Consider the following 25,152-nt stretch of genomic DNA (forward strand, 5'->3'; position numbering starts at 1 on the left):
CTTTTGGATAGTTTACGCGAAGCCACCTATCGACCCCAAAGTAGAAGTCAAACAACCAAAATCCCTCAGCCTTTTTGGGATTCGCAGCTGACCAATTTGTGTGCTTTACGAAGATCAAAGTCTAAGACTTGGCGCTTTGTGCTATGATGACTGTGTGGAGTACTTAAACGCGGAAGCTGATTTTAAAAGATTGGTTAAGCAGAAAAAACGTGACTCCTGGAAAAAACTTTATGACACCTTTGATTCATCTACATCTATTTCTGAGCTGTGGAAACTGGCGATGAAATTTAAACAAAGACACGTTCAAAACAAAGGTCAACTCCGAGATAAAGAAAAAATAAATCAATTTATGTACAAGTTAGCTCCTCCTACAGCAGCTATGCCTGGTCTCTCCTTTCCAGATTGCAGCTGTAAAGGTCAGTCGAATACCATGTTTAAACTGTCGGATTTGGAGACGGTTACACACAAAAGGAAAAACACCTCACCAGGAATCGACGGGATTTGCTACTCAGTCATTGAACAGCTACCGATCAACGCCAAAAGAAAATTGCTTGGTATCTACAATCGTATTTATCAATCTGAGATACCAGAACAATGGAAACAATTCAAAATCGTTCCGATTTTGAAACCAGGCAAACCACCTTCAGAAGTCTCTTCGTTCCGACCAACTGCTCTCGCATCATGCCTACGAAAATGCTACGAAAACATGATAAAGGATCGAATCGAATGGTTTATCGAACATAATAAGCTATCTCCAGACGAGTTATGCGGATTTCGGAAGGGTAAAGGCACTTTAGACGCTCTCCACCATCTTACGGACGAAATTCAACTAGGGTTCCAAAAAAAAACGAACACCTTGTTGCATGCAGTATTGATATTGACAGAACAGATGACAAATTTGGGAATGAGGCAATGTTTAGTAAAAGCTGTATACAATCTGTTTGGAAAACGAAAAATTCTAGCTACGTTAGATGGTCAAATATTAACGCAACGAACAACCTGGATTGGTCTACCTCAAGGTTCACCTTTAAGCCCTCTATGCTTTAATATTCTGATCAGCGGAGTGCTTAATCGTCCTATGTATTAATTTTGCTGACGATTTCACGATCGCATCACGAACTCGCTAATTTTGACGTTACCCCTCTGCAATTTTATTGCATGAGTTGGAGGTGTTTGAGTTTGAGCTAGTCATTGTAAAGGTGTTATAATCGTAAGGAGCCAATGAGCTGATTCATTTTCGTCATGAGCAGTTCTTCAGCTTTTGTACTGAATTTGTCCACATCTGGTGCACTTCCGGAGTTGGCCAACTCCCGAATCGAAATTTTCATGGCGTTACTGCTTACACATTGTTGAACTTATTGACCAACTTGATCTTCAAAATGAAATTTAAAGACGGCATAACGAGGCGACTGCTAGAAAGGCATCTTTTCTTCTGTCGTCTAGCAGTTGAGATTGTTGCTGACACCCGACAAGTTCTTCATACTGCTTGATCTTTGAATCACTATTTGTGGAGTGAGTGTGAGATTTCTATAAAAAAAATTCGTCTCTCGGTGATTTCTGAATACATTTCTCAAGAATAAAACACTTATTGAACTCTTTATATCTTAGTTTTATTGAATTCGACATTTATGAGTCAGTGGAACATGTTCAGCATTCCGCCCATTCCAATTTTCCTTCCGAGCTGCCTCAATATTTGACACGAATTATAATCTTCATAATTTATTATTTGTTTTACAAAGGGTACACCCAGTTTCATTCGCGTGTAAATACTTAAGTAACAATGTGGCATTTTAATGCCCTAAACCTATAATAGTGTGATTATGTTATAGTATAGATAAACATTGCCTCTTCTGTTTCAATCAGTAGAATAATAAAAAACAAATAAAAATATCCTTTACCTTTGGTAGTTTGTTACTCATTAGTTGGTTGAACTGTAAATAAACATTTTTTATTATTTGTATACAAAATAGACATCAAATTGCACCTTTTCCATGTAAAAGTATCACACTGATAAAGCAAATACATAATATCGGGTATAGTATTTTTTGGCTTCAGTAATCTTTTTTTTTTATTTTGAGCAAACCATAATCATCCGAATTTGTGGTTTGTTTGAATTTAACAGATTGACTTTTCGGATTGTTTTATTTTTGTTATATTTGTATGAATTGATTTGAGATTGCTTTCGTAAAGCTTTTGTTCTATATGTCATAGTGCTGGAGTATCTCTTCCGCTTTAATGAATACGCACAATAAACTAGTATTTATAAAAGCTATAAACGCGTGCTTTTTCCCTAAATTATTGTATAACAATCATGTCTTCTTGTATTATCAAAGCTTTTCGGCAAACTATGCTGGACCCTCATCATCCAAGGCGTCAATATCTGATCCTAGTGTTGGAAATTTGATTTCCCGGTTTTATCGTAAAGCTACTTGGTTGTGAAAAGCGCTGGACTGCAAAAATTAAACAATTTTTTGATTTATTTTCAGCTTAAAGGTTTCAAAAGGCGTCCAAGTTGATGAAATATCACTGCACAAAAATTTAATGCTTCAAAAAGTAAAAAAAGTTCTAAAAATTTTCGAGTTCTGATGTGATTTTATAAGCTTCAAAACCAACAAACGAGTGGAGCCAGAGAACTAGTTGTGTAATTGTGTATGTATCCTACAGATGGACTATCTGTTCACTACCTTTGCGAAACAACTGCTTTGATCCGGCCAGGCAGTGACGCAGGTGCTAACAGCATTTTTTCTCCGCCTGGTCGCCCTCGTCGGCCGGAAGCTGCAGTTCGAACATTTCCGCAATCCGGCGCACGCACAGCTTGGATCCCTCGTGCGCTTCTTTGGATATCTGGAGAAAAGAATAAGGGTAGGAATGATTTTCAGTGGACCTTATTCAAAAATAAGCTATACCTCCCACTTTATTAAAGGAACAAAAAAAAAGTTTTAGCGAATGATCAACTGAAAGATATACTGTTGTTCAAAGCAAAATTGTCCCACGTGAAAAAAAAACACGAGTGAAATTTCAGCTATATTTCTATTTTTTTTCTCTCAAACTAAAAATTCATCGACAGTTTTTTCGTAGTGAACAGTTCAAGTCAATCATTTAACAATGTTTTCAGCTAAAAAAAAACCTTTTCTACAACAAACTAGAATAAGAGCCAAAAATGCATCGTGCAATACTTTTGCGTAAAATAAGAACGCAACTGAAAAGCTGTCACACGGCTGCACTGTTTCTTTCATTGTAAAAGCTTATATAGTTGCTTAATAATATCAACTTAAATAAAAATGTTTTGGGGTAATGATTCAAAAAGTCCCCCCACCCCTGGTTTACTTAGTGGTGAAAATTTCATCAAGATTGAAGCAGTCAGTCAAAAGTTATCGACGATGGAACGCGAAAGGCGAGAGAAAGTTCAGCACACTCACGTAGAGAAACCGACGTGGTCAGAGGTAAAGATCGCGAAATTCCTGAAATATCTAAAATTGACTGTAAATTCGGTGCTGCAACGTTACCGGGAGACCCCTACGGTGGATCGAGCAAAACAAACCAGGCGTAAAAGTGGAACATATGACCGGAAGCTGCGAGCAAAGGTAATTCGATCAGTTCACAATAATCCTGGAATCCCCTTGCGTGATTTGGCGAAAAAGTTCAAGACGAACCACAGTACAGCTCGACGAATTTGTTTGCGAGAAGGCTTGCATTCGTATCATGCAAGCAAACACCCCAACAGGACGCTGAAACAAAACCTGGTTGCCAAAACCAGTGCAAGGAAGTTGTACGAGAAAGTGTTGACCAAGTACAACGGATGCATTTTGATGGACGACGAAACTTACGTCAAAATGGATTTTGGACAAATACCCGATAACAAATTTTACCTTGCAAAGCGTAAAAGGAATGTTGCGGGTAGATTCAAGATGTTTTCGCAGATAAATTTGCTCGTAAGATGATGAATTGGCAAGGGATCTGTAGTTGTGGGAAGAAGACTAAGATTTTAATCACTGGGGACACAATGAATGGAAATGTTTACAAAGAAGAATGTCTCCAGAAGAGGGTTTTGCCATTCATTCGGTCCCACAAAGGTCCGGTGAAGTTCTGGCCGGACCTGGCAAGCTGCCACTACAGCCGGGATGTCGTTAAAAGGTATAAGATCGATTTTGTTGAAAAAAGTATCAATTCACCAAACTGTCCGGATTTTCGTCCCATCGAGAAATATTGGACAATAGTTAGGGGCAAACTGAAGAAATATGGCAGAACCATGCAAAAACCAGTTCAAATGGAAAAGTGGTGGAACAAGATGGCGAATGAGGATACCAGCAGTACTGTGCAGAAAATGATGGGTGGTATCACAAAAAAGTTCGAAAATTCATCCGAAAAGCTGACGAATGATTTTTATGTATTTTTTCCTTAAAGTGCAATAAAAACCCTACAAATTGACATCTTTACTTTTGTAGTACGTTTATTTCTTTGCGGAGAAATGATCTATTTTATCCGACCAGATTCTATGTGAAACAGACTTTAGGTTTTAGTGGATAACTTTTTAACGGTGGAACCATCATCGCTTCCAAGTGAAGCTGAGCACCCCCTGCTTGTGAGGAACTGGACGATGACGAATCCATCGACGATGGCAACAGGCGATGGTCGGATGAGCAAATCAAGGATTTCATACATTTCCGTTTTGAGCTCAAAGATGAATTTCGGGAAATAACCAAGAAAAAAACTCTTTTTTGGCGTGAAATTAGGGACAACATGATCGTCAAAGGCCATAACTGCAGCACTGATAAGTTGAGGTTAAGATGGGCAAACCTGTTGAAACCTACCGGCTCAATTTGGATGCCAGGAATCGATCCGAATCTAAGGCTGTTACTTGGACATATTTCAAAGTATTGGATGATGTTCTCGGAAAGAGTGTCAGCCATAATGTTCCAGAGGAACAAAAGGGTCTACTTTTTCACTCACTAACGAAAACGTAGAGCCTAGGAATTCAACCTAGGACCTAGTAAGCCACCTTCGAAGTCCCAAGCCGTTTGGAAGTCCAGAATGAAATCGGTTTCAATAAGGCAAAATTGAAAATCGAAGAGTAAAAAGTAGGGTATTGAAGCGTAGGAATGACCTTTGCGAGCGGAAGCTTGCAATGCAGGAGTGCAAACTTGCATTAAAAGAAATGAAACTCGGAATACATAGAAAAGACAATTAAAAGTCAATATTTTTATTTAAAAATTCATTTTAATATCGTGTAATAAATGTTATTCAAATCTTTTTGTTTGTGCCCGTCCAATGATCATGGCATCCTCTGCCAGCTCCTCAGCATCGATTAGATATCTGAAGCTGTCTCTGGGAAATTGATTTCCGTCTGTTGGTGGTGAATTCTTCAGAATGAAATTATGTAGGCAACAAGATGTTAAAATGAAAAGCTTAGCATTCTCAAGCTTACATACTTCCATAAATTCCATCCTTTTTCACTGTGGAGTCCCGGGTCTAGACCTTATTAAGATCCAAATCCAGACTGCCGCACAACTGACTTGTTTGCTTGCTATACTCTACAAAGGTCAGTTGTGCTATCGATTGCTCAACATCGTCGGTTGAGTTGGGTTCTCATATATTGTCTTTATGGTGGGAGCGCAAAGACGATTTATATCAAGATACCACATTCTCCCCGTTCTCGATAGTGCTTCATTATTATTATCATCATATTCTATATTGCTATGGGCTGAACCCAACTCTTAACATTATACCGACGGCCATGGGCTCAAACCCGGCTAACTATCGGTTGCCATGGGCTGAAACCCGGCTATAAATAATTCGACGGCCATGGGCTGAAACCCGGCTAACTATCGATTCAGTAATTAAATGTAGTTTTCATTTTATTATCAAATAATAACACTCACTAGAAGGCCATTCAGGGCTTGCCAATTTAAGGCTTTTGCCCTTCCGGGTGGTCGAATCCCTCTATGTCTTTATGGGCAGCCAAATACCTCTTTGCCCTATCGGGCAGTTCTTTGCCCTGACGGACGCGCCCGGGCGGTCGAATCCCTCCTTGCCTAAAGGCTTTGTATGACCAGCGCTGGGTTGCCCTCAAGCACTGGCCCCATTCCTCCCTCCTCTCTGAGGGGAAATGCCAAAAACACAGGCATGGATCGCCAATGTGGAGTCCCGGGTCTAGACCTTATTAAGATCCAAATCCAGACTGCCGCACAACTAACTTGTTTGCTTGCTATACTCTACAAAGGTCAGTTGTGCGCTATCGATTGCTCAACATCGTCGGTTGAGTTGGGCTCTCATATATTGTCTGTATGGTGGGAGCGCAAAGACGATTTATATCAAGATACCATAACCACTTCATTTTCCAAAGCCCAATATCATGTTCCACAACCATTCTGGCACTATTAAGACGAAAATTGTACTCGCGCTCTTTAACAGTCAATCGATGATCACTTCTATAGGGGGTCATTATAAATGGTTCTAATTTATATCCGCTATCGCCAATTAAATGCTCATTTGGAGCAAAGTCACACGTAGGTGAGCAGAGATTGCGGTAAACTGGGCTGTTACACTTCCAAGGAATCCACAAAACACATCCTGAAAGTCACAAATGACTTGAACGTGAACTGTATACGAATGATTTCGTTCAAGATAGCTGTCATCTTGTTGACCAACAATTTTTACATGGGTTCCATCAATGGCTCCTAACACTCCCGGGAAAACAGATAGATTTCGAAATCATTCACGAAAAGCATTAAATTCTTCTCTGTTGGACCATTTTCCGAAAACATTCCGTACATCGTAAATTAATTCATAGAGCCGTTAAACAGTTAAATATGCTGTACTTTTGCTCACGTTGAAAAATTCGAAGCCTGATTTTTTTTTTGCTACAATTTGCAAATAAGGAGTGCATCGAAAATCAGTTATAAAACATTTTTTTTCATTGTATTGATTTAATTGATGATTCAAACAAAGAAACAGTTCGGAAGTGTTTTTAAAAGCTTATTCTTACAGTTTATAAAGAAATACAAGTAAAAAAGTAATTATTGGTAATATTCTCGGACTTTCGGCTTGACGCGTTGCATTAGGTTTTGTACAGCTGATTGATCACACTTCTTGGCCGCATCATTCCATTTTTTCTTGAAAACCGCCATGGTCCGTTCTTGAAAACCGCCATATCGTTCTATGGGGCAAAGCTGGGGGCAGTTTGATGGGTTATTATCTTTCTCAACAAAATCTACATCGCTATCCTCAAACCATCTAATACCGTATTTGTTTTCACCACCCGAAAGTGTTGCACCTTCCAAGCTGAAAACGAGCATGAATCGAGTTTTGCACCCACTTTTGTTGGTGTACGTGAAATCGGCAGTGTCAACAGAAAACATCAAGCTGTCAAAAATCCATTACAGCTGGTATTTGTTTTCGTTTGATTTCGAAAATTGAAACAAATTTACTTTAGGTGATCATTGTCTAGTAAATAATATGAAAATTTTAACATGAATTTATGTATTATGTTGAATTGTGAAGATTTCAAATTTATTTTGCTTGGTAGATTCGCCTCTGGCTCTGATGATAACTGCTGTAGAGATCTGATTTATCAGATCGCAATCAACTTTACCTTGTCTGTAAGTTTTCGTAACATTTCCACTTCCATCTTCTGTGCTGGTGTCAACAAAACTTCCCCGTACACACGCTCGGTCATAACTACTCGTTCTCTTCTCTAATGTAACATGTCGCATGGCCTCATATTCTAATTGTGAGTAACACGACATTTGGGTGCGCCTCTACATCCCCCCTAAAACATCCTGATCTAATGTAACACGTAGGTTTAGAACCGTGTAGGTTACTTACGCATCTGCTTTATTCCAGGTTTCATTCTTGTCTATTGACTAGACTAGACCAGCTACACGATCATCGGGCTTCGCAATTGTTATCTTAAGAATTCCTGCAGAAAAACATTCGTTATAAGTCACAATTCCTAAGTTGAATCGTATTTCTTCTGTACTCAACAACGACTCAATATGACTCAGGGATTAAGGAATACTTACGAGAAGACTAGGACCTTCTTGCGGGGCTCCGCATATCCAGGAGCAATACGTTGCCGCTTAAATTTATTGTGACAGCTCCTATAATCTTCATATCTATAGATGTATTCGACCTAGGCTGTGATCACTGATATCAGAATCATATCCAATCCACATTTGCCTAGTGTCATAAATTGTTCCATGATATACATAGTTATTTACGCTCTTTTTGTTCTTTTGAAATTATTCAAGCTAGACGTACTTCTCTGAACCATGTTATACACTCGCGGCTTAGCGCCGCTTGTCGACCGGAAACTTTCTCCCCTATATCCCTTTAACAAAATGGTTCCCAGCAAATTCACCATTCATATGACACTCCATTGTCAATAGGAACCTCCTGAGATTATAGAACTTTCGATGATTCATCCTCTTCATACTTCCTCTGTTTGACTCATATTTTCTTTACAAAGTCACAATCGCTTTGCAATGTATTTTATCCCATTTCTAATCAAATCGCTCTCTAAATCTAAATCCCGAAGCCAGGCTTCAAATAACTTTAAACAGTCACTTATATGTTTTTATACAAAACAATGAATTTAATAATGAATTTTGATAACTTTTATCTTTTCTCGATACGAAGATCTTGACCAATATCTATCTTTTTTTTTCTTTTTTTTAGGATATGAACTCTTTGGTTGCCAACATCTATCGGATACTTTTTTTGTATCTTTAACAATCATTAACATCAACCAAATTTTTTTTTTTTAATGCAACCCTAAAAAACCTCGTTAGCAAAAGATTTCGATTGAAATTGAAATGTATACTTTGTTTGAAAAATGTACTTTGTTTAACATGTGTACCCACTCCGCCACAGCCTGTTGACAATTACTGTGGCATCAGTAAACTTACTTCGAGGTTGTAAGATAGGAATTAATTAAAGTGTATAATTAAAACCAGTTATGCAAAACAAACATTCAATTGCCCCTCGCCAAGTATTATCGATCCGCTAAATAGCGAGTATTCGTGAGCCCTTCGCGTCAGGGGACGAATCGTTGTCAGTTTTCCTCAATGGACGCCTTGAGTGACAGGAAGTGAACGCCAAGCAGATTTTCCCAGTTTTCCCTCGAACTTATCCAACAACCGAGAGTTGTCTGTTAAGTGCAAATCTGGCTGTAATGTGTAAGTAATGTGAACTGCTTATAACTATATTTCAGGTCTCGTTTTCAGGAACCTGACTACAATATCTACCTGACACAATTATTAGATGATCTTTGGACTATAGTGATGAACTTGGACACAATGATAGATGACAGATGTTCCTTCTACTTTATATTAGATCCGAATCTAAACTATGCTATCAACAGCGCCAGAATCACTCATAAACTATAAGATAGTTTGTGTGTTAAACCAATAACAACTCTTTTGCTTTCAATACAAAATTCTGTTTTCGTTAAAGAACATTCAGTATAATGACATTTTTTTTTTTTTTTGAAAAAAAAACAATTTTTTGAAAAATTAAAATTTGAATGAATACCTAGTATATCTTCAAAGCAGAAAAGTTTCCGTTTGAATTTTTTTTTAATTTAGTCGATTACCTAATATATCAAGCAGGAATCATGTGACAGGATAAGATAAAATAGCTTTTCAAACCAATTTATAAAACAACCTGTGAAAACTATCAACATCTTTCAGGTTGTCAAAATTCTTTTACTACAATAAACATTTAATTGATTCCTAAGTTATTTGAGTTCATTAGAATAATCATTACTCGCTGGAATCATGACATTTGGAAATTACTTATCGGTATTCATCAGAGTTAGCAGAACTATTGTTAAACTGTTCCTGAACAATACAACTATTGTTATTTTGTGAATTTTCATAGTTCGAATGCAAATTTGCAGAACCGGACCACTCAATATACTTTATATCAATCCCCCTCAGAGGGATCTGTTTCTTCTTCTATTTCACATCCTCCTCAGACGAATCCTCTTTCTACCTCCTCGGAGTAACCCCAACCGTCTTCTCAATGATGTGCTTATCCTTTTCTTTCAGAGTTTGAAATTCATCAGTTTCTCAGAATTATATAACCATAACATTATGTTTGTACCTGTTCAATTGAGTTTCTGAGAACTATCAACACTTTTTTTAAGTACTCGACTTCTCAAAATCTCTCAACGCGGAAATCGATAGATGTTCCTCAAAACCATCTCTTATTGCTCCTCAGAACAACATTTCTCTTATTGTTCCTCAGAACAACCTCTTATCTTCAGAACAAAATTCTTATTGTTCCTTAGAACAACTCTCTTATTGTTCCTCAGAACATTTTTTAGTTTCAGAACAAAATTTTATTTTCCCTCAGAAAAAATCTCTTATTGTTCCTCAGAACAAATCTCTTATTATTCCAGAACAACATTACTCTTATTGTTCCTCAGAACAATTTCTCATATTCAGAACAAATTTTTTATTGTTCCTCAGAACAAATTTCTCATTGTTCCTCAGAACCAACTTCTTATTGTTCCTCAAAACAAATCACTTATTGTTCCTCAAAACAAATTCCTTATTGTTCCTCAGAACAAATCTTTCAATGTTCCTCAGACCAAATCTTTCAATATTCCTCAGAACAAATTCCTCATTGTTCCTCAGAACAAATCACTTATTGTTCCTCAGAACAAATTACTCTTTGTTCCTCAGAACAAATCTCTCATAGTTCCTCAGAACAAATCATTTATTGTTCCTCAGAACAAATTACTCATTGTTCCTCAGAACAAATGTCTTGTTGTTCCTCAGAACTAAGTCCTCATTGTTCCTCAGAACAAATCAATTATTGTGTGTTCCGCAGAACAAATTCCTATTGTTCCTCAGAACAAATTTCTTATTGTTCCTCAGAAAAAATATCTTGTTGTTCCTCAGAACAAATAATTTATTGTGTGTTCCTAAGAACAATCACTATTAGAACTATCTCTTTGAGCTATTCACTCATTGTTCCGCAGAACAAATCATTGATCATTCCTCCATCGAGCAAATTTGATTTGTTCCTCAAAAACACATCGCTACCTGTTCCCAGGAAAAAAAAGATTACAAATCGCTTCTCAGAACAAGACATTATCCGTCCCCTTGAACGGATCACAAACTATTTTTCGGGAACAAAGAACATCAGAAGCATCTTTCCCTTTTTTCAACAGCATTACATCCAATGGATTCCAACAGATTCCCCGCACACTATTCGCTCTTTAGCGAAACCCATACTCACATCCACCACTATGCAGAAAAACGTGTTTGGAACATTTGCGTGCTACGTTTCAACAATTTAGTTGCAACTTTTTCCCAACAATTTCTTCGAATTCAGGTTTTAAAAAATGGCTCAACTTACCGAACGATCTTTTATCCTCGTCGCCAGATGTAGAGATCTGATTTATCAGATCGCAATCAACTTTACCTCGTCTGTAAGTTTTCGTAACATTTCCACTTCCATCTTCTGTGCTGGTGTCAACAAAACTTCCCCGTACACACGCTCGGTCATAACTACTCGTTCTCTTCTCTAATGTAACATGTCGCATGGCCTCATATTCTAATTGTGAGTAACACGACATTTGGGTGCGCCTCTACAACTGCAATACCGGCTGATTCTGGGCGGTCTATGTTTGCTGCTGTTAGACTGCAGTTACCCCAGCTTGAAGGTTCCGGTATTTTGAACGTTTATTCCTCGCAAATCTCATCTTCGTTCGAGTTACCTATTTCCGTTTCCAGATTACAAAAGAAAAATTCTTGGAAGTCAAATTGGCGAACTCAGATCGCGGAAGTCGGGGGAGAAAATTTTACTAACAGACCGAAACGAACGAAATTCAAGCTCCCATACGAGTGTACACCCAAAATTCAGCCTCTGTGCCAATGGCGTGTAGTCAATTACATAGCATCATTGGTACAAGAAGATAATGCGATCGGTGCTGATTCGATTTGCTCCCACCGGCATTAATCTCACAAGTTAACCGAATTGCGTATGTCTGAAAGAAACAAAATAAAAACGCTTTCACGTCCCTCCCTATCGCATCACAAGACGAAGAAGGATAGAAATAAATACCGGCCAACACCAGGCAGCCAGCCATCCGAGCACTGTGCGTGTGAATGTAGCAAAAGCAACAACAAAAACAATCTTCTAATTCAATCCCTTCAATCCACCGGCAAACTACCACGGCCAAGCTGTGCGTGTGTATGCAGCAAAAGCAACAAAAAAAACATTGCTTCAATTCAATCAACCGGCAAACAACCACGGCTAAGCTGTGCGTGTGTATGTAGCAAAAGCAACAACAAAAACATTCCTTCAACTCACCGGCAAACAACCAACGGCCAAACTGCCCGGCTTTAGCAGCTGTGTATATGTAGCGTGTGTATGTAATAGCAGGCAGTAAGCAAAGCACAGTTCTCATTCAATGGGTTTCCCGTTCCTTCACTCCCGTTCCCTTTGCCGTTTCCATCGCAAGACAAAGGACTACCTTGAAAGGCGGCCAAACGCCGGGAAGCCACCGTTGTGCGATTTTTTTGTGATTGTTCGGTGGCAGAAAGCCTATGACAAATATCCCTCGTCCTGCATGAAGCTCAAATAGTACACTGATTAAGACGTCGGACTGGCAAGACGATATAATTGGTGATTTGAGTTCAACTCTCCCTACGGGCGCAGTTTTTTTTTTCTTGTTTCTGGGGTGAATTATCCAATAGGAAAGAAATCCCATAAAATGTTTTTCTTGTTTCGCTTCAATGTAGTGGTCATGCATCATTTTAGTTGGAAGCCGGGTCCTTATGCCAGTTACGGTTTTTCAAACATATCATCTTCGGCACAGAGCACATTTCAGCGCATTATCGGCACAGAGATTTGCTAAATAGGCATTGGATTTCTGCAACCTCTTCTATGGGTGTAGTCTCGAACTAACGTTTTTGAAGGGCAACGGGTGGGAATCCGGGACTTGGCGCAACCGAGCATCGTCACCCTAAGGCACAGCTCGAAGCAGAGTAGCTTCGATGCAGCTGAACGATTCTTGCTGTGGAGACCAACTTATAGGACCCTCCCGAAGGTTTGGGCGATTCCACCAGATCTTTGGGTTGGCCTTTTTGCACTCGGATTTGCTGCTCTTTTTCGTCATCGCCTGGAACCGATTGCAGCAAGCCTTCTGGGCACATTTCTTCTTGGGAGCGTTGTTTGCTTTGGAACGTGCCATCCAGGTGAAATTCTCCGCCTCTGTTGGAAACGGCACTGGTATTGAATCCGGAACAAGTTTCCGTTCTTCGGGATAATAAAGAAAAAAAAAACAGCTCGAACGCAATTTTTGCGGTATAGAAATAAACCAACCAGCTGATATTTGTTTACATCGGGAAGCACGTGCTGTCAAAATTCATGATAGTATTGGTGAGAGCGCAAGCAACACCGAATATTTTCAGAGTGTTCCACCGTCCACTTTATGGTGCACTACCAGTGGACTACTCATCCTGAAAACGAGCATGAAAACAGCAAAAAGTGCACTACCGGTAGTGCCCCGGTGCACCACCACACGAAAACAAATTCTCTATAAGAGTGGATTTAGCGTAGTGGGCTGACGAAAAATTTGGCCAGAACAATGGTGGAGTCGTATGTTTCTTATATAGTGGCAGCAACCTTTTCTGCAAACACTCCTTTTGGTAGATATCGGCATTTATTGTTCCTTTAGTAAAAAAAACTCGCCGACTTAAATTCGCAGCAGCAGATTGCCTGCCACACAGCCACTTTCTGGCCAAATTTTTCCACCTCAATAGGCTATGGAAGCACAAAATCTGACAGCGATTTTGGGTGAAGACGAATGTAAACAAACTGCTTCGAAAAAAAGTGAATTTTGAAAAATATTTTCTGCCTATATTGAGTGTATTTGGGAAAAATGGTAAGTGAGATAACGTTGTTAATAATGTGTTTTATGATGTGCGTCATTTATTTGCCCGATTTGCGTTTTTATCCAGCTTTAACGCGTTTATTAAAGATGGTGAGAAATTTGAACTGGTAAAAACTACAATTTTAAAATAGTGATTTTTCATTTAAAATACAAGATATTGGCAATCCGTTTCAATCAAAAGAAGCACCAATAATAATTTAACTTAACCATACTAGATATTGAAAATTACAAATTTATTATTGCTGATAAAAATACCTTTTAAATAAGCACTTTTTGTTGTTTTAGGACGTAGATGAGCACAGTGAGACGATAGCATTAGACTTCGCTGATGTCCTGTCTTTTGCTGATGGTGGAAAAAGAATTGTAGAAGAAGGAGAAAGGGTGCTTAAAGCTGGTCATTTGGTCATGGTTGGGATCGAGGAAGTACATCCGGACGGGTTTAGCATTTTCGGTTCATGCCTTTCTTCTTCATCTCCTGGCATGAAATAAGGATCCGAACAAGGTTCGAATTTGTTAGTTGGAGTTTCAAATGCTCCTGCAAAGCTGGCCAAGGAAGGTGCAAGCATATGATGGCCACCTTATTTCACATATTGAGGTACGTGAAAATTTTCCTGCTTTGAATGATTTTCTTCTATCCAAGTTTCTGGACTTGATAAAATAATTTTATTTCTAATAGGAATCCTGAGCTTTCGGTTTTGTCGGCGACTGACCTGCAACAAAAATGGGGCAGAATCGCAGCTCGTCTAGCGTCCGAAAAATATAAGCCTACAAAGCTTACGGAATTCGGCTCAGTTAAGCAGAAAATTCAAGGAAACGAGACTGCTGAAAACTTTCCGAAACCACTGATAGACCAGTTGGAGCGTGAAGAAGTGTTAGAGCTTTTCGGGAAAGGTAGATAAATGAGATTTCAAAATCAAGAAAAAAAATTCTAACTAAGATTATTTTGCAGCATTTCCAGAAAGTTCCTTGGGCTATGAAATCAACGGCAGGCCTTGGATAACTTCGACTGCAAATGACAATAATAACACTCCCAACTTTATTACCCAACCGTTAGCCGAAGATTTCGCGGAGTCACAAACAAATGATGAAAATATTTTTTTCATTTCCATTGACGTCTAAGTCGCATATTGAGACGATCAAATGTTTCCTTTATGACTTATTTACTGAAAAATATGATTATAGCTACAAGCACATCTACGGACCACTTCTTCGCGACCTGGAAGTATATTATCAGTTGAATGTGTGTATCTCAGCATCTGAAGCAACCGAGATTTGTTTGAAAACTATAGGCCAAGATAACGAATGCTGGAAAAAAAAGGAGTTTCCGAATTACAGCTTCGCTAGCATATGGTTTATACACCTATTACATAACAGCGTCCTCAAAGATAAGAGATTGGCGTCGAAAAATTTCCAAAATCGTAATTCCAGACAACATTACTTCGCCCGCTATTTTACACGGTATTCGTTGCGAAGCTTTGGCGAGAGATTGCTATATGCGAAAATACAAAAAAACTGTAACAACCTTTGGTTTGGTAGTTGCTCCGAATGTCCCATGGCTAGGATGTTCGCCAGACGGATTGGTGATTGAAGAGCGAAAAATTATCGAAATTAAATGTCCTCTTACCGGAGCCAGTGAGAGTATTGACAACATAGTGAAAAATAATACTTTCCTGAACAAAAACATGGAATTGAAAACAAATCATCAATATTTTGCTCAGATACAGCTTAACATGTTCATCATGAATTGTGACAAGGCAGAATTAGTTATATATTCTGAAAAAGATGATGATTGTTTTGTAGTACCTATTGCTTTTGATGAGGCTTATGTGAATAATTTATTGATAGTATTAAAAGAAGTTTATTTTAATGTATTTTTGAAATATTTATATCTTTTGAAGAACTGAGTTTATGAAATAAGTACATAAATAAACATTTTAATCTTATAATGCGGAAAAGTTTTTATATATTTTAAAAACAGGGCAAATTTGCAGCCTTTAATCTTTATTCATGTTGAACAATATCAATTAAAAATATCCAATTGTCGAAATATTTTCTGTAAAATGTCAAAAAGTTAACATTATCGTTGAAATTTTTCTCTCATCTTGATGTAACCAAAAGTTTTCTAATTACTTATACTAGTTTCAATCAAAGTTTTATTTTAATACTAGAAACGATTATTTGTTAATATTGGTTGTGAAACATTGACAATACCACATGCTATAGTCACTATGTCATCTAAAACTCCAAGAATATTAACATCTACTTTAACGGTTAAAATGTTAAAAATTTTGATGCGTTGTATTGCACGTTCAACGTGAACCCGAGCAGCAGCAATGGACATGTTTTCAAAAGCTTCGGTTCTGCTAAGTTGGTTTTGTGGAGAACGCAGATATGGTGGACGGACTAATTTGATGCCTCTTGCTGCACATTCCACGTCAATCCGAAATCCTTTATCAGTCATAACGGCGTCTGCTGGGTGCAAACGATCTAGCACTTTCTCTTGATTTACTATTTGCTTATCAGAAACCTTTCCTCCATAACTGTGACTTATAAAGCAGATAGTGCCGCCTGGTGTTACACCTACTAAATATTTGGCAGTTTCTCCGCCTTTGTAATGGGAATAACATGTAATTCAACAGTGGAGACATTTTGGTTTTTGGATAGGGATCTCAGTGCAGTCAAGAACTATGACCACATCACTAAACTGCTCAAAACAGAGTGGTCTGTTCCGTTGAATTTGTTCCTTGGTTGGCCATGGTATCAACGCTGAACAGACTGCTGCCAAAATAGGTATGGACCTGTAAAAGCAGTTGATATGGTTTTTGCATGTAGATTAAACAAATTTGCCATACACGAGAAGGTTAAATTTGTTTTCATTTTAACCAAAACTATTAATATCTCGTCTTTTAACGTAACGGTAGACTTGGCACGGGTTTTAAAAGCAGCAAGGCGCTGAATAGCCAACTCTAGGTTTTCCAGCATTGAAAATGATGACAATCCGGTCCAGGAACATAGCTCGGCTTCCGTATTGAATTTTATGGCGCATTGCCTCCGCCGACCATGAAATATTCTTTCCAAATCCGTAGTATCGACTTGGACTCCACTATCTACTTTTTCTGGGACTGAAGCCGGTTCATGACAGTCGTAAGAAGCAACAATGTTTGAAATATCTGCTAAGGCTCTGCGTTTCGCAGACCTAGCATTCCGATTCTCAACACGTTTTGCTCGTTGAGAAGCTAGTTTTTCTTGCTGTTTTTCACGATATGTGCGGGGAAGTTTTTCATCCGGTACAGCAGATTTTCTCAGCACCATTCTATCGCTTATTCTGGCAGTGGCTAAAAAAAAATTATTACCTATAAGTTCTTGCACAGATTTAAAATTGAATATAATTTTAATTTTTACTGGGACTTATAAATTGCTTGATGCTAAAATGTTCACTGCAAACTCTTGACGTTGCCGATGGTTCATAGATCAGGCGCAGTGACTTGATCCAGATAGATCTTCTTTTGTCTTTCTCCCCTGGAAACGAATGGAACGAGATTCCATGATCACGTCGCTTTTTGCAAGTGGGTACAATGCATGTCGTCCGGTTTATAGTGCTCTCACATGACATTTTACACGGGTATTGAAACAGCTATTTTTATAAAAAAAATCAATCAGTTTTCAACAAACACGTCAACTCACAGATATTTAGAAACTTGATTTGCACTTCATTCATTTAATTTAATGATTTTAGGCACTTTTTAACACAAATGAATGAACAGCAAAATACTTACTTTTAACGACTTCAAATTTTCATGAATTTCCTTCTTGATTTTACAAGGACCAAGCACCTTTTCTATCCCCAGCTTGAAGCCTAAAACATAAGCGAAAATAGAGGAAAACGATGGTATATAACACGGATACTAATATGGTTTGTTAAGTGCAAAATAATTACAAATTAAATTGTGTAAATTCCTTTTCGTTTGTTTACGTTTTCATCACCCAATTTTGAAACGTACACAGTTAGCAGCAGCGCAGCTATTCCGCCTCCTATTGACTTCTCGTGGTCACTCACATCCTCCCCAATAGCTGCAGTGTAGAATTGTGGTCCCGGAAGAGTACTGGAATCCTCTTTTACATAAGTTTCATCGTCCATGAGAATGCACGCATCTGGCTTCTGAAAAATCCGATGATACAGCTTCCGGGCTCTGGTTTTGGCTCGTGATTTTTGTTCAGCCGTTTGTTTGGACACTTCCTGCTTCTTGTATGTCTTCATGTTGTTCCGCTTCTTGATCCGCTGTACCATTCCGATCGATATCCCAGCTATTTTCGCCAAATCCCGTATGGACATCGATCGATTCCGGTTGATGAGGTTGATTACCTTACGGTCCAGATTTGGGTCAGATGGTCCTGGTTCCTGGCAAATCATCGAACGTATAGTGTTTCCCGAACTGAATGCAAAAACGTTTCGCCACTTCATTCATCGAGGTGCCCTTCTCTCGCATCCAAGTGTTCAACACACGAATTTTAACTTCTTTTTTAATTCGCGACATTTTGGGAGAAACAAATGTTTCAAACATGAACAAAGCGCTGGTTCACTCTTGACAGGTCAAGATGCTACTTACAAGTGAGCACAGTTGTGCGCGTTCACGCGTTAGTAAGTAGAAGGCCCAAATATGTTTATAGTTAATTTTCGATACACTCCTTAATTCAGAACTCTTTGTAATCGTCTCCGTTGTCTGCGAACATTACGAATTTCATCTTCGGAATCGAATTCTGTTCCAACTCCGAGTGACGAAAGAAGGATTTGAAATTTTTTCCGGCCTTATTGTCCACGAAAAATTGATCTACTGATGCAATTGATCCAAGCAAAGCAATTTACAAACACGCCGTTAAATAAGAATAATATATCCCAGCGGCGATCAAAATAAGATAACAAAATCAATTGGCTATGGAAGGGGGAAATTGGGGAAAAATAACAATACGATTCAACACGACGCATTTGGCGAAAAAGTAAGGCGTCGGATAGATAAAATGCGAAAAACAAAAGTAGCAACTATCTAACGTACCCAAACAAGTACCTAGCACGCATCGATAGAATTGGTTAAGCAATGGAAACAGCACTTGTGAGCGCTGCTTGTGTGATTTTTTGTCCGGTCGGACTCAATCTCATGTGTTCGACCCATCCGTAGCTGGTTGTGGGTAGAAATGTGGCTTCTTCGTCACTTACTACAAACAACCAGCTGGTGCTGGGAACAGAACCACAGAAGTATTTTAAAGCTGGATAACACAAAGCCCTTAGCTTTTCACCACCTTTTCATTTCGTCTACCCAAAGCGCTCTAGCTTTGACCTTTACACCTATACATTTTCATTCCTGTTTTAATTACTCTTTTATTAGAATTATAATTTGCCGATATGTCCTAAACTTAAAGATTGGGACATATCCTAAAAAAAAAATAATCGAAAGGAACGCAGAACGTTTGCGCCTTTTCAATCGACATCTCGTCGTGAAATTTAGTTTCAGTAGCTCCAAAAATACTAAAGCTTCATAACAAAAATTACAAAAAGTATCCATGTTAGGTTTTTATTTTATGAAGGTTTTTCGTAATCAAATTGAATGTCATGATTTTTTTGGCACACTTCAGTTTTCCAAGATATGTAAATTTTAGAGAAACATAGGAAACCATAGAACGATAGAACTTTGCCGTTAATATCTTGAAGTTTTCGAAAAAAAACTGTAATTTCTGAGCACCGGAAACTTAAGAAAAATAGAGTTTCGCAAAAATCAACATGAACCTAACAAGTGTAGTACAAAAAAGGAAGAAAATTCAACAAAATATACATTTGATTTAAGTATGATAAAGCAAACAAATAGTACTCACAGATGCAAAGTTGAGGAATCCATGTGGAAGACCTGGCAGAATGTCTAGCGTAACGGGGTTGTTCAAATTCTTCAGCCGTTTCGCAAACATCACGCAATCGTCGAGGCAGGGATCGAGCACCACTGTCTACAAGTTGGTTAAATTTAAAACTTAATCAATATTCACAAGAGAAATTAACAACTTCCAGCTTACCAAAATTTTCGTCGGTGGAAACTGGCTGAGTACCGCATCGGTGGCCCAGTACGGGGACAGGTGCGAATCCTTCGGCACATCGAAGATGCACTCGTCCGATGGACTCCGGGCAATCAACGCCTCCAGGTTGCTCTGGAATTCACTCTGCGACCCGCTGCTCGAGATGGGCTTCGATGTAGTGATGGCGCTGAACGTCGACGAAACCCGATTGACCAGATTGCTAGCAACGTTGGACACTCTGGAAGGGTTGAAGAATGATCTTAGAATGGTTTTTTATAAGGTATTTGTTGCCGTGACTGGACGTTATCTGCGTTTTACTACACAACCTTCTGTGTCCAAATTAGTTTCTAAACTGACTGGATGATGGATCCTCTCCGATCAGCGTGGCCAGATCTACGGATTTCTCCGTAGATATAGGGATTTTCAACCCTTGAGGGATTGATACTCAAAATCTACAGATTTTCAGCTTTCCTACTACGGGGTTTGCCAAACGCGCATCTAATATTTCCACAAGTTTTTATTCGATTCTTTTGTTACTGTAAGTACCGTGAACGGCCCTAATTCTGCGCAGTTAAGGATTTTTCAAATGTTTTATGCTATAAAAAAAATACCTTTCAATGAATTTCTTCAAAATTTCGGGTACAGTTGGGCTAACTAACAAACTTAACGGCAAAAATAATGAGAGCTCGATTTTGGAGCAAAAATGTGGATTATTTACAACATTTGGAAAAAATGCAAGTGGCCCTTATTCTGCGCACTATTTTCTATTTGTTCCTAATTCTGCGCATATGTCCCATATTCTGCGCACCCAAATAAAACCAATATACCACTTCGTACTGGCAAGACCAACATTTAATTTAATTATAATGTATTAAAAAGCATGTTTTACGCTTAGTAAAGTATTGCAAATTATGAAAAAGGGCCAATTCAAGCCTTGGATCTTCGAAGCTTATGTGACACTTTCTTTCACTATTTCTTACAGATGCTTTTTTCCTGCAGCTCGCTTACCAAATATTTGTTGACCGTTCATGTTCTTCGCCGGATCTGGTCAAATTAACTTGTTTCGTTGGTGTGCAGTGCAGACTATTCCGACATACATAATCAGTTCCGGCGGGCCACAAAATCGCCCCAGCTGGGGGAACTACGCGCTGCTTCATTTGGCTTACTATCAGGCAGTATCAGTGCGAGTGAATCGACAGAAGCTTCGCGTAGTTCCCCCAGCTGGGGCGATTTTGTAGCCCACCGGAACTGCTTCTGTATGTCGGAACTGCTTCTGTATGTCGGAACAGTCTGTACAGTTAGAATTGAACGATTAACACGCGAACACGATAGAGAACGCAAATCTCAAGATTTTCTATGTTTTGTCGACAAAACATGTAGATTCGAAGGGATTCCTAAGAAACTCCCAACAACTTTACGGATACCCTGTCTTCATAAAACTTATTAGAAAACTGTAATTAAAAGTGTCCTAACTCCCTGCATTCCATTCTTTGCAGCTTTAACATCAGTTCTCTCCAGTGCTTTTCATTCTGCGCATTAGGAACATAAGTAAACAAATGGTGTCAAATTCTGCGCATTGCTTCAATCATTGTTTTGATTTGAAAAACCATTTTTATCAAAAAAATTTTTTGGCAGTCATGTTCAGAATAATTTTATCTTTCACGTAAAGGCATTTCAAGTGAGAAAATTCTGTTTAAAACTGTTTCATTTGATCTTTTTGTTTTCCTAACACTTAAGCTGTACTGCTAACGGCGGCCATTTTTCAACGTTTGCTACCTACATTTATTTTGATTTTTTGATTTTCTCGCGAACAATTCATCAGATTTCAAAATAATTGGAAGCATTTTGAAGATAAACAGTAACTGAAGAGTTTCAGCTTGTTTCGTGGATATTTTGTTCATCACATCTTGAAATATTTCTGTTTGAATATGAAAATGCGCAGAGTTTGGGACTGCGCAGAATTAGGGCCGGTCACGGTACTTACTTTTCCTGAAGATTTTGAACACTCAGAGTCTCTCGACCGATGTCGAGGACCACATTGTCCTCTGAAGCACTCGAAACCGGTCGTAGGATAGGTTCCAGTTCGCCTTCGGCGTTAGTAGTTGTGTCCAGTACGTATCTGCAAAGCAAGAACAATGTTAAGTAAGGTAAATTTGTGTGAGATAGTATTAGGTGGGTACCTTTCTATAAACTCCGAAACATGTTTGTTGGTGATCTGCTCCGAACTCATATCACTGGGTAAATCCATATCCAGATCATCGACCACAGTCACCTGACTTTGCTCAGTTTTCAGATTAATCTGGTGCAATGTTATGGGTTGAGAATCTTCCTCCAACGATGTGATTGTATCTTCATCTGGACTCATAAGATCGATAGTATTTCCAACGGTTTGACTCTTCAGCGCCAACGTGTCACTGACGGTGTCACTAATTGGACTTAGATGCTGGTTGGTTAACTGTTGAAAAGCATAGAATGAAAAAATTGTTTTTGAAAGGGTAAAAACTTATCTTACCGGAACTGTATTCATGCTGTTTTGTTGGTCCCACGCTGAATTTTCCGGTGAATCGGACTGATTAGAACCATCATCGTCTTCCTTTTTGTTTCCATTGGTATCAACGGTGCTTTGAACCAAACCCGCATTGACGATCGATTGTCGTTCTTCGTAGCGTTTGCGATTCATCTCCAGGACTTCCTTGCTAGGGCAAGCGTAGGCCTTCAAACAGCGCATCATGAAACCGAACGGCAGCAAAGGGTCCATTAGGCAGAGCATTCGTGCCGGACTCGGAACGAAACTGATCAGAACCGGACAATAAGCCAGAAATATTCCATCTGGTCTGCGAACCCCGGTTTCGATACATTTCATAGCGCAGCCCAGGTTCAAATTGGCTCCAGCTGAATCTCCAGCAAAGATAACTTTCTCAGCTGTGGTACCGAGAAGTTCGCAATTTTTTAGGGCCCAACAATATGCGTAGAAAACTTCCTCCAGAGCTCTTGGGAAAGGGGCTTCCGGTGCAAGGCTGTAGTCAATGGACAGTATCGGGACGTTTAGGGAAATGGCCCATTCACGTAAGTAGCTTTCGTGAGATTTTGAACTTTGTGCTACAAATCCACCACCATGGCAATGGAACAGAAGTCCCGACGAAGGAGGATGGATTGTACTTCGAGGGTTTACTCTATCGCCGATCATTCCTTTCCTTTTGACGGCACTAATAAGCCTTGCCTTTATTGGACCCGGTCCACCGTGGCTTTGGGGCACTGGAATGTTGATCATAGTGTTTGATTTTTCCGCTTTCAGTTGAATTGGCTCCGGAGGAATGGTTATAACACGGCTAACCTTAACTTTGAATCCAACAAAGGACGGAAGAGAGTGCATCAGCTGAGATTCTGCTAGGAACCAGAAAGATTTGCAAAAGTCTATATTGGAGTTCTGCGAGATGTTGACAATTCTACGGGCTCGAAGTTCAGGATCTATCATATATTTGGTACTAGTGTACATCAAACTGGTGGCTTTGGAAATTTTGCCACCCTCCGAATAGTATCCCTCCGAAAAGCCGGCCATTCCGATGGAAATGAATTTGAGAAGTGGTTTCATTGACTCACAAAATTGAAACCCGAGGCAGCGCCCATAGAAACAGAATTGATTAATGGTATCCGCTTTTCCGAGCAGTTCTTCAACGGTGCGTGAATCCGGAAACAGCTGGCCCGGTTTTGTCCATTGGCGGAGTGTATGGCAATGCTTCAAGCATGTACAGAGACTTGCCATCAGATGATTATATGCCTCAACTTCTTTTGCGTAAAGCGATTTTCTAAACAGCATTGTGCCTCGATTTTCCATTACATATCTGGCCAATTTCAGCGTCGTCTTCAGGCAACATTCCATCACATAAAGAAAACTGCGGAATCCATTTCCGGGAACATCCTTGCTAAAGTCATACTCGTGTACAAACGAACTAACTTCCTTCACAAGTGGCTTTGCCGTCTCAACGTGATCAATGATCCCCACGAACGCTCCATGGATCCTGGGGCCACTTTCCGAATCGTCATTTTCGAAATATTTTATGTTATTTCTGCACAATTCAATTAACGTTTCAAATAAGTAATTCTCATCCACGGCCGCCTTATCAGTGTCACTGACTCCTTCCTGCTGATTTCCCGATGAGGTCGCGAGTGCTCCACCATCCAATCTTTCCTTCGATCCTCCATCGTTAACATTATCGATCGCACTTTTCTCCCGCTGCTTCGACATCTTAGCTCCGTAATAGCGAAAATCTGACTAACAGAGTCTACTTTTCAGAAGCAATTCTGCCACCTCAGCTCTCTGTATGTTTCTAGTGATAAGAAGGTTACAATTGAATTATACAACTTTTCACCTTATCACCGAATTCCGCGTATGATTGCTTAGCCAATTGAACTTTGTTCATTGATTCATCCAGAGAGCTATGCTGCGAGCAAACAAACACGCCACAATCAATTTTACAGACGCTTTTTAGTAGTAAATTTCCAACCAAATCGCGCTTCCACACTTGACTTAACATTGAAGGCCAGAGGAAGCAAACTTTCTAAGAATGAAAATACGGCTCTATATCACAATACGATAAGGCAAGTGATACGAGGCAAGTGACAAGACGATCCATACGCTAGGTCGCTGTATACACACAACCAATATTTCATATTGTGTTTAAAACGAAGCATATCGAAACATGATACATACCTATATCAACCGCCCGCATATACAATGCTTATAAAAATGAAAACACCAAAAGAGTCACGTTTTACTGTGTGAAAGTACGAATTCAGGTTTCCGACCAAAAAAAAAAAAAGAAACGCGTAACCACGGAATAACACACGTGTGTGACCAGAACTAGCAAGCAAAAATAAACTATAATGCACTGATCGTTGTCGGTCCACTCTCTTGGTTGAATTTGGATTAGGAAATTAAATCAGCACCTACCTTAGCATAAAAAATCAAACGATTTCGATAACATCAGCTAGCAAGCCAAACATATGCGATCCATTTGAAGGAGTTTTGTAAACATAAACTTTTTTTTATGATTTTAACTTTGAATGTGTGCGTGAGAGATGCCAATCGGCAGCTGTCAAATCGTGCGATGTTATTGACTGGGATGCCACATGTTTAAATTGATCTAAAATTGATAGATAATCAAAATTGGCAGTTTAGCTGAACA

The 25,152-nt window shown here is 39.1% G+C and overlaps 1 protein-coding gene across 3 annotated transcripts; it reads right to left on the reverse strand.

Moving 5' to 3' along the window:
- Positions 1-1,594: 1,594 nt before the first annotated feature.
- Positions 1,595-25,035, reverse strand: LOC129754314 (hormone-sensitive lipase). Of its 3 annotated transcripts, none has more exons than XM_055750289.1 (7): positions 24,918-25,035; positions 22,479-24,294; positions 22,147-22,421; positions 21,951-22,085; positions 19,967-20,204; positions 19,775-19,900; positions 1,595-2,844 (listed from the first exon to the last, which is right to left on the reverse strand). In XM_055750289.1, the coding sequence occupies exons 2-7, from the start codon at positions 24,210-24,212 to the stop codon at positions 2,731-2,733; spliced, it is 2,622 nt and encodes an 873-aa protein (XP_055606264.1). In that variant the 5' UTR covers positions 24,213-24,294; positions 24,918-25,035; the 3' UTR covers positions 1,595-2,730. The 3 variants fall into 3 exon arrangements, with proteins under 3 accessions (XP_055606264.1, XP_055606265.1, XP_055606263.1); XM_055750290.1 differs by lacking the exon at positions 24,918-25,035 and adding an exon at positions 24,678-24,905; XM_055750288.1 differs by lacking the exon at positions 24,918-25,035 and having other exon boundaries at positions 22,479-24,611.
- Positions 25,036-25,152: the final 117 nt, after the last annotated feature.

Source organism: Uranotaenia lowii, chromosome 3 (assembly GCF_029784155.1).
Source record: "Uranotaenia lowii strain MFRU-FL chromosome 3, ASM2978415v1, whole genome shotgun sequence".
In the NCBI taxonomy this organism is placed as follows: Eukaryota; Metazoa; Arthropoda; class Insecta; order Diptera; family Culicidae; genus Uranotaenia; species Uranotaenia lowii.

Bases quoted from the DNA above. Each gene is read 5' to 3' on its own strand.
- LOC129754314 (XM_055750289.1), bottom strand. From the start codon at position 24,212: ATGTCGAAGCAGCGGGAGAAAAGTGCGATCGATAATGTTAACGATGGA. The intron at 22,422-22,478 runs GTAAGATAAGTT...GCTTTTCAACAG, and splicing joins ACAGCATGAATACAGTTCCG to TTAACCAACCAGCATCTAAG. The intron at 20,205-21,950 runs GTAAGTACCGTG...CAACCCTTCCAG, and splicing joins GTTCAAAATCTTCAGGAAAA to AGTGTCCAACGTTGCTAGCA.